General features: G+C 42.4%; 1 protein-coding gene across 1 annotated transcript; it reads right to left on the bottom strand.

Annotated features, from left to right (window-relative positions):
• Nucleotides 1-7,524: 7,524 nt before the first annotated feature.
• CCDC127 (coiled-coil domain containing 127) lies at nucleotides 7,525-12,369 on the bottom strand (the record flags this gene model as incomplete). The annotated part of the gene is made up of 2 exons (XM_005419323.2): nucleotides 7,525-11,092; nucleotides 12,300-12,369. Coding segments are annotated over 2 exons (744 nt in total), but the record flags the coding sequence as incomplete, so codon positions are not given.
• Between the last annotated feature and the right edge of the window lie 7 nt (nucleotides 12,370-12,376).

Here is a 12,376-nt window from a genome sequence, read left to right as displayed (position 1 = left end):
GCTACAAAAAAAATCTTCATCCTTCACGTGAACAACTGTATACAGCAGCCCATATGGATTTCCCTGGGTCTTGCAATAGGTATTAATATTTCCCCAAAGTGACTTGAAATATGTCTCAATCTGCTTAGTGATAGCCCTTGCCTTTTTCAGGACTCTGTCAGGTCTGTGCTACCTTCCAATTAACAACTGGAGCAGCAACTTCCTTCTCCTTTACTGATTCCAGCTAAGAATTTCCTAGCTTATGGCAGAACTTCCTTTTTTTAAGTTGCTGAAAGCATATGTTCAATTTCACTCTGTTTCTGCTACTCCAGTGCATTGAGCTGCACAGCTCTTCCTGAATGATACTATTACAGCATTCCCAATCCTTCTGAGAATGTGTCAGGAATATTTAATTACCATGCTACTACTTTTTGTCCTTAGTAGAATGAGAAAACATTGTTCCTAAACTGATCCTTCAGGATCTGCCTTAGCAGCCCCCCCTTAGACCACCTTTTCTTCTTTCAAGCACAGCTTACTACCATAATTAGATTTTTACCTAGTTCTTTGTTCCCAGAGTTGTCACAGAGTCATAGAATGCTTTGGAAGGAACCTTAAGGTCATTTAGTTCCAACCTCCCAGCCATTGGCAGGGGGACATTCCACTAGACCAAGCTGCTCAAAGTCCCCACCCAGCTTGTGGATGGGTCATCCACAGCTTCTCTGTGCAAATTGTCCCAGCGCCTCGCCACCTTTGTAGTGAAGATTTTTTTCCTATTATCTAATCTAAACATACTCTCTTCAATTTTGAAGCCATTGCCGCTTTTCCTATCCCTGCATGCCCTGCCAAAAGTCCCTCTCTGGCTTCTTTGTAGTCCCTTTAGGTACTGGAAGGTGCTCTAAGGCCTCCCTGGAGCCTGCTCTTCTCCAAGCTGAACAGCCCCAACTCTCTCAGCCCGTCTTCGTAGGAGAGGTGCTCCAGCTCTCTGATCATCTTTGTGGACACCTCTGGACTTGCTCCAACAGGTCCCCATCTTCCTTGTGCAGAGTGCTCCAGAGCTGGATGCAGTATTCCAGGTGGTGACTTACGAGTACAGAGTACAGAGGAGAATCACCTCCCTTGGCCTGCTGGTCACACTTTTCTTGATGCAGAATTTGGTTGATTCATCTCCTGGGCTGTAAATGCACATTGTTGGCTCACATCCAGGTTTTTGTCCATCAACATCCCTACAGTCCTCTGCGGGGATGCTCCCAGTCCATTCGCCACCCAGCCTGTATTTGTGCTTGGAACTGCCCTGATCCAGGTGCATCACCTTTCCCTTGGACTAGTTGAACCCCATTATGCTCTCATGTGCCCACTTCTCAAGCTTGTCCAGGTCCCCATGGATGACATCCCTTCCTTCTGTTGTGTCAACTGCAACACCATGTTCATGCTATATCTCCTATTTAGTTCAATTAATACATCTAGTTATGGTCACGTGGCAACTGGACTACAGAAAATTTCTCTCTTCTAAGTTTCATGAGCAAGCAGCTTCTATCAGGATCCAAAAATACAGTCCTGATTGCCTTACATTGAGGAAATCCTCTTTTCGAAGAATTTTATCTTGCTCTGCTAACGCGAGGTGCCAGTGGTTGTTAGTTATCTATCAGTTGTTAAATATTTGCAGAAGCAAATACGCTGGTCCAGCACCTAGCTCAGAAATTTTTATCAGTGTAGTAGCATGGCTAATGACCTTGGAAGGCACTGTGCCTTTTTCTGAAGGACTGACAGTACCAGCTCCAGTGTGATCCTCAGGTGCTCGAGGTGTTGTCTATATCGCCACCCTGCGGACTGGAACAGGCAAGGTGGGGTCATTTATTTATTCAACAGAGCCCGTTCCTGTGCCCTAAGGTAATCTCCTCCTTCAAGAGATGCTAGGCTTATGTTTAACAGGTCCCACAGGTCAATTAGGGCCAATAAATCTCTATGAAATTCATCCTTTCATGATACAGACTACTACACAAGAAATGTATTGCATATTGCTAATTATAAATGTAGGATAAAATGGATCATACATTTAGATTTGATTACTTGTGTTAAAATATTTCTAATGACACACTTGGTTTTTCATCTCCTACTCCCATATTTTTAATGTACTACTTTTTCAAAAGCTAAAAAGGGCTATAAAAAAAGTAAGCCAACTTGTCTATAAATAACACAATTTTACAAAAACCCAATTAAAAGGGAAATATCCCCTTTATAAAAATCCTATATTTTGCTGGAACATACACATATAGGCATTTGTGGAAGAATGTGGGCATACTCCTTTTTTTAGATGAGCATGTCTTTCATCTTGCAGGATGATGATGATGATGATGATGATGTTATGAAAGAGCATGAGACAGGGTGGCAATAAAGAAAAGAAATGGTAGCAGAAAGTTATTTGGGATATAAATCAAGGCCAAAGGAAGGATGGAGCCACTGGTTTCCTTTTGTGGAGCCAGGTCTGATCATGGTGTGGTACCAGCTGGGCCAAGGGACTCCTGGCTACGGGCAGCCTTCAGAATGCCATGGCAGCCTGGCTCCACAGGGATGTTCCCAGCTGGGAGAGAAGCTGTCCTCCCCTGCAGCTCAGGTGTAGCCTGACACACTTTACCTACTGGGCAGGTGCTCCTGGTGTAACCTCCCTGGGCCAGCACAGCTTCCTTCCAGCCCCTCAGGAAGCTATCCCATATGGAGAAGTACTGAAAGGTGCTTGTAATGAGGTGGGAGGTGGTCTATTCTTCCAGGTAACAAGTGACAGGACTCAGAGGAAATGGACTCAAGTTGTGCCAGAGGAGTTTTGGATTAGATAGTAGGGAAAATTGCTTCCTGGAGAGGGTGGCCAGCCTTTGGAACAGGCTGGGAACAGGCCCTGGGAAGTGGTGGAAGTGCTCAAGAGATGTGTGGATGTGGCACGTGGGGACACAGTAAGGTGGTGAACCTGTTTGGGAAAATGATTGGACTCAATGGTCATAGAGGTCTTTTCCAACCTCAGTGATTCCACGATACTGTGATTCCAAGGATGGGTTCTTCTCTTCCATGAGAGAGTGGAGGCAGCAGGCTGAAGGACCTGGCTGAAGTGCTTGTCTGCAGTGCCTGATCCTCGCCTCCCCCACCATGGAAGGAGCCACAGCCACCTCCAGGACATGCATGGTGCCAAGGGTACCAGGGCCCCTGCAGGCGCTGGCAGAGCTGAGCCAAGCCAGACTAGGGCTGGCCAGAACTGTGGCAGCAGCTGGAATTGGTGTGGCAACTGTTTCCTGTACAGTTTCCACCTCTGGAACTTGTAGTATTTCATCGTACTGTAAAGGAGGATTTGAACAGAAAACAAGTGCCCAAGCAGCTTGTCTTCTTTTAGGTGTAAGTCCATCAGCTGACAAGGACAAAATCAGAACAGCTGACAGAATTAGCAGGATTTTGAAACATCCTGATAAACGTGGATCACCAGATGTAGCAGCAAAAATAAATTAAGCAAAAGACTGGAATCCAGTTCTAAAAACTGAAGTTTGAAGCCTTGGGTCCCAAAAGATTCAGCAGATTCCTTGTGCAACAGCTTTCAGATCAACTTCCTATGCACAGTTTCATAATAGTGTATTAATTGTTTCTATTTATTGTCACAATAAAACATTTGAGATAATTTAAAAACAAACTGGAATATTTTACAGCTATGTAAATCTGTGTGCAACTATGCTCCTGTGAGGAGCAGGGAGTTGGAACTGATTCTGTGTTCCTTCCAATTCAAGATATTCTGTGATTCTATAATTTTTCTGCCCTCCATCACAGGCTGGAGGAGACTGCCTCAGGAAGTTTTTTAATCTGGATCCTTAATAGGAAGAAGAAGGACAGGACTCTTTTGAAAAAACAATTCCTTGCATGTAAAGCCACCGAGAAAAACAGAGGCCCCTGGCAATACACATTGTTTGCAACTAGGTTTCAGGTTGCATTCAACAGTTTCAGAAATGAAATGCAATATGATCCTTTCATTGTGAGTCTGTCCTGCCTACTATGACAAAGGACAAATCTGTAACTCTCCAGATATTTTCATTGTTCCTTGCAATGTACCAGGCTATTAGTATTAATTACATTATTTTCTGACCCTTTCAGTACTGCAGCAGATGCTGGAGTGAAGTCTCTTACTCTTAATTCTGTAGCAACATCTTACCAGCCTTAGTCACATTTTCTTTCCAGTCAGCTTCCACTTGGTAGTCAAAGTATCATATACAGCAATACAATTACTCTTGCTTGTGTAATGAGCCTAAATTGGGAAAGGATGGAAATGTGAAGATGGTGGAGAAGGAGAAGGAGAAGGAGAAGGAGAAGGAGAAGGAGAAGGAAGAGAAGTTAAATGAAATAGTATCTGTGACAGCCCATCCTTTAAAATAGATGGTGAAAACAAAAAATCCTTTTACAAGCTACCAATGGGAAACATCCTTGACCAGATGTGCAAAAAAGGGGCCCCAGGCTCAAGAGCAGACTCAAAATCTCCAGCGTAGGGGATGATAATGACCATTTTAGAAAGGGAGATACACAGGCAAGATATTTCAGAGCTGCTTAGTTTTAAGGGTAATAAGCAATCACAGGTGGTCATGCAGTTTATCTTGCCAATAAATTATCTGTAGATCTTTAACTGGATCTAAGTTTTATGCTCTGTTGTTCTCAAACTCTACCTGATAAGTAACCAAAAGGCACAGCTCTCACAGCTCCTCAGCTGGCATGATTGGATTTCCTATGTGAGTGCTTGAAAGCTGCTGCCACCAGCCCACAGCAGTTCAAGCAGGGATACCTAAAGACTTTGGAGACTTCCAATAAACTTTGGAGCCTAAATTTCTTCCCATGAGACTGTAAACTTCTGCAGATTGGAGAGAAGTTTCAACTTGTGCCAACAAGTATCACTGCAAGGGAGAAATAAGGCAGCACTGAGCTGTTTTTGGAACTCTGTCCCAGACCACTGGGAACACAGCAAAAGTAGGATGTCACACACAGTGACTTCCACATGCATCCCATTCTGGAGTAGTTTTATGGTGTCAAGAGGTTTCCTTCGCAATCTGACATGCTGAGAAACTTTATTGTGAAAGTGGCAGTGTCCCTAGCCACAGAAAAATTAAAGGGAACAGGCTATGAACAGTAGGTCTGGTGTAGTTCATCCAGAACTGAGCTGACACTGATGCTCACATGACCTCTTTCTCCTTTTTATCTCCCAGAAAGAGGCACAATCTTTATGTCTATACTGGTAGCTTGCCTAATATTTACTTCAGTTTATATATAAATATTTAACTGAAGAAATATCAGCTCCAGCAGCAGCATGCTTTAGTGTTTTGTTCTTTTTGACATCAGGGAGATAGATGTGCTGTCTTTAATATTTCACTATATACAGTCAGAAGATCACCAAAATATTGTTTCCATCTTTGGACATGTCTCACCTTTGGAATAACTTCAGGGGGAAATACAGGTAAGGAGCAGAGGGGTAGAAATGATTCTGTGGACAGCACCAAATTGATCTCATGATCGGAGGGCTGGAATGTTTCTTCTATGAAAACAGGCTGAGAGAACTGGGGTTGTTCAGCCTGGAAAAGAAAAGATTTGGGGAGACCTTACTCTAGCCTTTCAAGGGGGCTTATTATGAATAGAAATAAATTTTTAGCGCAGCCTGTTGTGATAGGACAAGGGATAATGGTGTTAAACTAAAAGAGAGTTGGTTTAGACTAGACATAAGTTAGAATTTTTTACAACAACGGTTTTGAAACACTGGCATAGGTTGCCCAGAGAGGTAGTAGGTGCTTCATCCCTGGAAACATTCAAGGTCAGGTTGGATGGGGCTCTGAGCAACCTGATCTCTTTGGAGATGTCCTTGCTCACTGCAGGTGGGTTGCACTAGATAAGTTTTAAAGGTTGTGCTTCCAACCCAAACCATTCTGTGGTGGTCAGTTTCCCCCTAAATTTCTTAGTCAGTGAAATGCTGTTGCTTGGGATCTGTCACATCACAAGTGTCTCTCCTCCAGCAGTCAGTAGAACATGTTGACAGTTGTAGATTGCTTCTTGCCATCTTCATTAAACAATGAACAGCGTTCTTTATTCGAGTTTACGATTTAATATGATGAGGTGCTAATACGTTGCTGAGCCAACCCAATCCCCTGTGCCTGCCGCCTTCACACAGAGATCTGCCGCAGCACCCATCTCAGTGGAGACAAGTTCATTCTGGTTTGGTCACCGAACACCACGGTTTTGCTCACCTTGCTTGTTATTACCCCCGGAGGTATTTGGGCCAGAGAGCTCCGAGGTGTAGCATTAGGAAATGTGCTGCTCCAGCGGAGCCCACGGGAACAGAGGATGCGGCTGCTGCTGCCGGCTGGAAGAGCCATCAGCCGCAAGGGGGAAGCAGCATCCAGCGACACGAACACCAACCACAGCAGCTGAGCATTTTGCTCTGACTGCGATAAGTTTAGAGGTGAGGTATCTCACAAATATAAACCTGTTACGAACACAAGAGTGAAGAGGCATTTTTCCAGCAGCTGGACAGCCCGGGTGACCTCAGCACAGGGCTGTTGGGGTGCATGAGCGTGAACAGCTGCCACCACTGTTCTCACAATCCATCAGCTCTCTCCAAACTCTTCCATCCACAGACTCCTTGTTCCCAGAAGCACATTTACATTCAGTTTACTTCAGTTTACTTCCAGTTTTTGTTGCAGCAATCAGTTGTTTGCTATGAAATGGCAATTGCCTCATTGCTGAGCTATGCTAAATTTCAGTGAAAAACTTCTTAGCACGTGCATTTGCTGTCTCAGAGAGGCAGTGACCAGGGGAAAGCTCCTGGACCAAACCGTAAATTAATGCCCACTAAATGTGGCCCTTGGCATGCAAACCAGCAAAGCCTTCATATCCACCTGCACCACAACTGCAACTGTAAACCTGCCTTTCATCCTCTTTTCACAGCGATAATTCAAATTCCTTTGATTTCACCCCAGTAACTGAACCCCTGACCATTGTTTCTGCCTTGTATCCTCTACAGAGGATCACTCAGTTTTCTCATCCTCACACAGGAGTGCTCAAACCCGTGCTTTATAGAGCCAGAGGATGGTGAGGGACTGTGTCAAATACAAATAGATCGAAGATCCTTTATTACAGCAACAAGGACTTCCAGAGTGTCTGAACACTGTCTTAGAGCAGCTGGATTGCAGTTCCTCACAGAGAGCAAGAAGATGAGGGAAATGAAAAGCGGCTGACATGCAGAATGAGACATCTGAAGGATTCTGGAGGAGGGCAGAATATCCTACACAACACTCTGTTGAAGGAATGTTCCCAGTCTTTCAGAGGGATGGTCACCTTCAACCCCATATCTTTAGCTAATGCTCAGCACTTACCTGTTTAACAGTGTCCTTTCCTAAGAAAAAAACCTTATATTCTTTTCTCAGCACCAAGACCAAAACTTTTTACATGCCAATTTAAAAAATTTACCATTTGGAAAGTCTGAATAAAGTAGTAAATTCCAGTTCTCCCACCCACCTTGCCCAAGGTATAAAACAGTGCAGAAATATTTAAAGGTTTTTATTAATTGTTATTGTATAATAGCTGAGTGACAATTTTATAATAAAAATAAGTTCATTAAATACTTTGAAAACAAATTATTCTTGCATTCTACATATGTATATGGGCAGTTCCAAACAATTAATCGATTCAGAAAAGTGCTGGGCAAGACAAAACTTTCATTAGAATTTTCGGAATAACAACCTACAAAGGGGGAACATTTCAGAAGTACATTGCATACCCACAAACATGAGTTTTGGAAGAAACTAACAGGATCAATGATTCTAAATCAGTTATACACTTAAAAAGCCTTCTGAAATAACCCTTCTGTCTTGAGACGATGATTTTCAAAGTGTCCATGAACAACAGTTCAATTAGCTGTACAAATAAATAACACTTCTAAAAAGGGAAAGTGAATACCTTTACTACATTGCATCCAACCCTGTACATTCAAGTGTGTAAGGCTTGAATGTACATATTCATACTGAAAAAATAGCATTTTACCCTTGATTACATTTTCTTTAAATACTTTGAGTGATATGAATAACAAACTATGAAAAAATGAAAAAGCGTAACACCTCTGATCTTTTAAGGCCAACTTACACAAATTCAAGGCATCAATCTCAAATACACTGGCACTGATTCACTGTCTGCTCTCGGTCAGCTGAGCAGCTGAACTGCCTGCAGGAACGTGCAAAGTCTGCCACAGCTGGACAGTCACTTTCCACATCCTGAAGGAATTACACAGGGGCTGTTATCCAAACTAATTTGTTCTCCTGGGCACTCAGACTGTGTGCCTATGTCCAGCTGCAGCAGCTTGCCTCAGGGTATCACACACGATTAGCAACTCAGTTGTGTTCTCATCTCCCAACCCGAATATGCTTGGCACCCTGACAAACTGTGGCCCTTCTGGTGTTTGTGATCTCTCGTTTTTCCTCCAAGTTTGTCTACTAAAACTTTATTTATTTATTTATTTATTTATTTAAAATCAGTGTGAACAAAGGATTAATAAGTCAACATAACAGTATAATTAGTACTATCAAGGTGAGCAAAATCTCAACTGGAAAACTGAGTAGTTGGGAAACGTCTATTCTGCTCAGGAATTTTGCTTCATGTTAGATATTTCTACTTAGTAACTGGATTAAGTTGTGCATATTGTTTCAAAAGATTTATCTGCTGTCTTCTGTGCTCAGACTAAAATGAAACCAGGAGAAAATAGTAAGAGAAAAACCCCACATCTGCAGGAAGATGGGCATTCACTTAGCTTGGATTGCTTCCAAACCATGGTTCTGCATGATTGCCTAGTGCAAACACATTTGTCAAGTCTAGTCCTCAGTAAATAATAAACTGCTAATTAATGAACTGACAACCTACCAGCACTAATCAAAGTCAAGTAACAGTGAAGACTAGATGTTATAAACACAAGGGTAAACACTGCCCCTTTGAGGTCTAAGGCTGTATTAGAAAGGGGGAAGAAAAAAGTTCTTAGTATTTTAAATACATGGCACGTTTGAAAAAAGGCGGTTCCTACTGCTAAAGGACCCAAAGTATACTCAAAGTTGTAAGAAACTGAAATGCACTGGGTTTTAAAGTTTTGTTTGTTGCTGGATTTTTTTAATCTAGATGTTTATTTTTTATTATTCCATTTATTATTTTATTTTTTACCACATCTTTTTTTTTTACTAGCTAAATTAAAAAGCCCCCTTTCTTAAAAGTTTGCAAAGCTTGTATATCTGTAGGCTTTCATGGTCATGTGTGTGTAAAGTGGTGAACCACAAGCACAAAATTCCAGAGCTGCAGAAGAGGATATGTACCTCAGTTCTGGGAGAAGGGAGACAGGTGGAGAGAGAGCAGTGGCTACCAGTGGAAGCTGCATTTATGCTCCCATCTGCAAATAACAAACAGGACCTGTCCAAGGAGCAGAGCCAGCTGCAATGGCAAGGAGGTTCCTGCAAGCAACCCAGGAGGCAGCCAGTGCCCTGAGAGGCAGCAGCAGCACGGGGACATCCATAATGGTGGCACATTGCTGGGTTACAACTAAAACCTTGACTGAGAAAAAAAAGAAATAATCTTAAAGTATCTTCAATATATGAAAATATAACTTCCAGTTTATACATTCCCTAGAATTTGATAATGAATCCCAAGTGCCAATGAGACACCAATCTGTTTCTTTATGTGTTATTTGGATTGGCAACTTTTGGATGTTTCATTCATAAAGCACTATATGTATATTAAGCTGGAAGACAATGCAAGACTGACTAATCTGAAACAGGATCAATCTATTCCACCCTCAGAATACTTCCACACACACTTACACACGCACATACATTCACACACATAGGTATATATATATGTATATATTCATATATATATATTTATATATTTGAACACACAGACAGGGAAGATTTACGTGTCAAGCAGCTGGCTCCAGCACCATCTCTCCCAAACACCTGCCTCAAAATCAGTCTTGCCTAAACAAATTTTTAAAAAATAACAGTAATAAAAAAAGACAGTCTTGAGACACCATGTAAAATGTCAGGGATAAGGAGCACAATGTGCTACCACACCTGGGAGAGACAAACGACCATTCTCTGCTGCTGGAGTGTGACCATAAATGAGGCAAATCCCTCTAATCTGAGTTCTGTTTTGCTGCTTCTGACACCTGGGGAGTTGGCGTATCTCTACACTGCAACACACACACACCCACAGAGCTCAGGAGCATGCACAGCTCAGCAGAGCATCTGCTGTTAGTGAGAGGAAAGGCACCAGCACAGCACACATCCCATGCAAACACAAGTGCAAGGAGGAGGAGACAGCAACACAACAGAAGAATTTAACAGCTTTGGACTACAACTGTGATTGTCCCTACCATGCATGGTGGATCCCACTGCTTCCCCTACTTAGCGTTTTCCTAACATGGCCTTTTCTACCCTCTTGTATTTCTGCAGCTCAACAGTTAGTTCCCAGTATCTCAGATACAGCCACATAAGCTTTCCATTTTGACTTCTGGTTCTGTTCAGCACATTGCCACAGTAGTTATCATGCTTGAAAATATCTTGTAAGCCACTCTCCACATGTAAAGCCACAGCAACAGGATTAGTTGCTGCTTTAACTAGCAGATTTTTCTCTATTTCTAGTCTCTGACTTCTGGGCACTATAAGACTGCAGTAGATGTCCTGTCTTTCCTTCAGTCCCTCTTCAAATTCTTTTAGTAAAATATTGGCTCTCTGTTGCCACTCTTCTTCCTTTGCCAAGCAACTCTGGTACAAGGTACCTTCTGCTCCAGAGTGCAAAAGGACTTGTTTTTCTTGCTCCAACTTCTCCTGCTCCAGTTCTAGGAGCCTCCTCTCTTCCACTAGTTTGCGGCTCTGGGACACGAGGGCTTCCCGGTAGCTCAGGGTCCTGTTGCGTTCCTTTTCCAGCTCCACCTCCAGGTGAGCGACAGCGCGGCGGTTCTCCGTGATTATATCCCGGTATTTGCCTTCCAGGTCTTTTTGTAAAGCTGACTCTTTTCTGTAGTACTCCTCTTTTTCTTTATCTATTTCTTTCTGACATTCTCTGGTCCAGATCCAACCTATTACATATAAATGATATTTCAGATACAAGTATAACATGTAACAGTGAGGGGTATGATTAATTAGCTATGCCTGAATGAAGCTACTAAGTGATAAAAAACTTTATTTCTGCCTTTCACTTCTATTTACATGTCCCCACAAAATGTATTTCTGTGGTCCTTATTTCACAGTGAGTCACTTTAAATGTTCATGCTTTCTCTGAAATAAAATACCTCTATTCTTTTACTGTCTATAGTAGCACTACTTAGATTAGAGAAGGAAAATAAAGTCATGGAGAAACAAACTGGAGGTTTCTGATGCAGATACTGCATGGAAAACTTTCTAGGCACAGTAAATAAATACATCAGCAACATCTAGCATTGTTACCTTTGGGCTCTCCAGCACACCCTGTGTCCATTTTTCTTGAGAGAGCTTTGTATATTGGAGCTCATTAAATATGGATTTGTCACCGTGTGTTGTGAAAAACGCCAATCACTTGTCTTTAAAATTTTAAAAGTTTAACAGTAATAAAATGGTTATAAAAATAGTAATACAATTAGAGTAGTAATAATTTGGACAATTTGAATTAGGACAATATGAGACAACAGAGACAAAGAGTTACGGATGTCCGGGTACCTTTTTCTGGACATCACGAGTCCAAAAAAGGACACACGTTAACAGAGGATTAACCCTTAAAAACAGTAGCCTGTTGCATATTCATACACCTCATACATGATGCATAAATTCTATTCAAATACAGGATTCTGTCTGGTCATCGTCAACTTCTTCCTCTGAATCCTAACAGCGCCTTCGAGGTGGGAAGAAGTTAATTTCTTCTGATAAGAGGGCAATAAATTCTTTTTCTCTGAAAGATTTAGGTGTCCTGTGGCTGCTATCTCTCTGCAAGTCCTTTCTTTAAAAAAAGTATCCTGCATAGCATAGTTTCTATTTTAACATTTTTTTATAACCTAAAACTGTATTTAACACACTACTTAAGAAAATTAATACAGCATTACTTTCTAACACAACACATATCATATTCGTTGTAATATTTGCAAAAAGCCAATCATAAAATACACGTTTTCCACAGTGTGAAAAGTGGTCTTAGCCTTAGCGATACCAACAGCGCTGGTTGTGCACAGCGCTATAAACAAGGAGGCCCGGGGCCGTGCCCAGGCCGGGCATGGCTCCAGGAGCCCCCTGGGGCCGGGGCCCAGCGCTACTCACGGAAGGCGGCCAGGCCCAGCATGGGCACCAGCAGGGCGTAATTCCAGCGGCTGGCGGCCCCGCCCGGGGGGCGCCGC

Source organism: Geospiza fortis, unplaced genomic scaffold, assembly GCF_000277835.1.
Source record: "Geospiza fortis unplaced genomic scaffold, GeoFor_1.0 scaffold206, whole genome shotgun sequence".
Lineage (NCBI taxonomy): Eukaryota > Metazoa > Chordata > Aves > Passeriformes > Thraupidae > Geospiza > Geospiza fortis.
The sequence above is the reverse complement of the archived record's forward strand: the minus strand, read 5'-3'. Positions and strand labels throughout refer to the sequence as shown.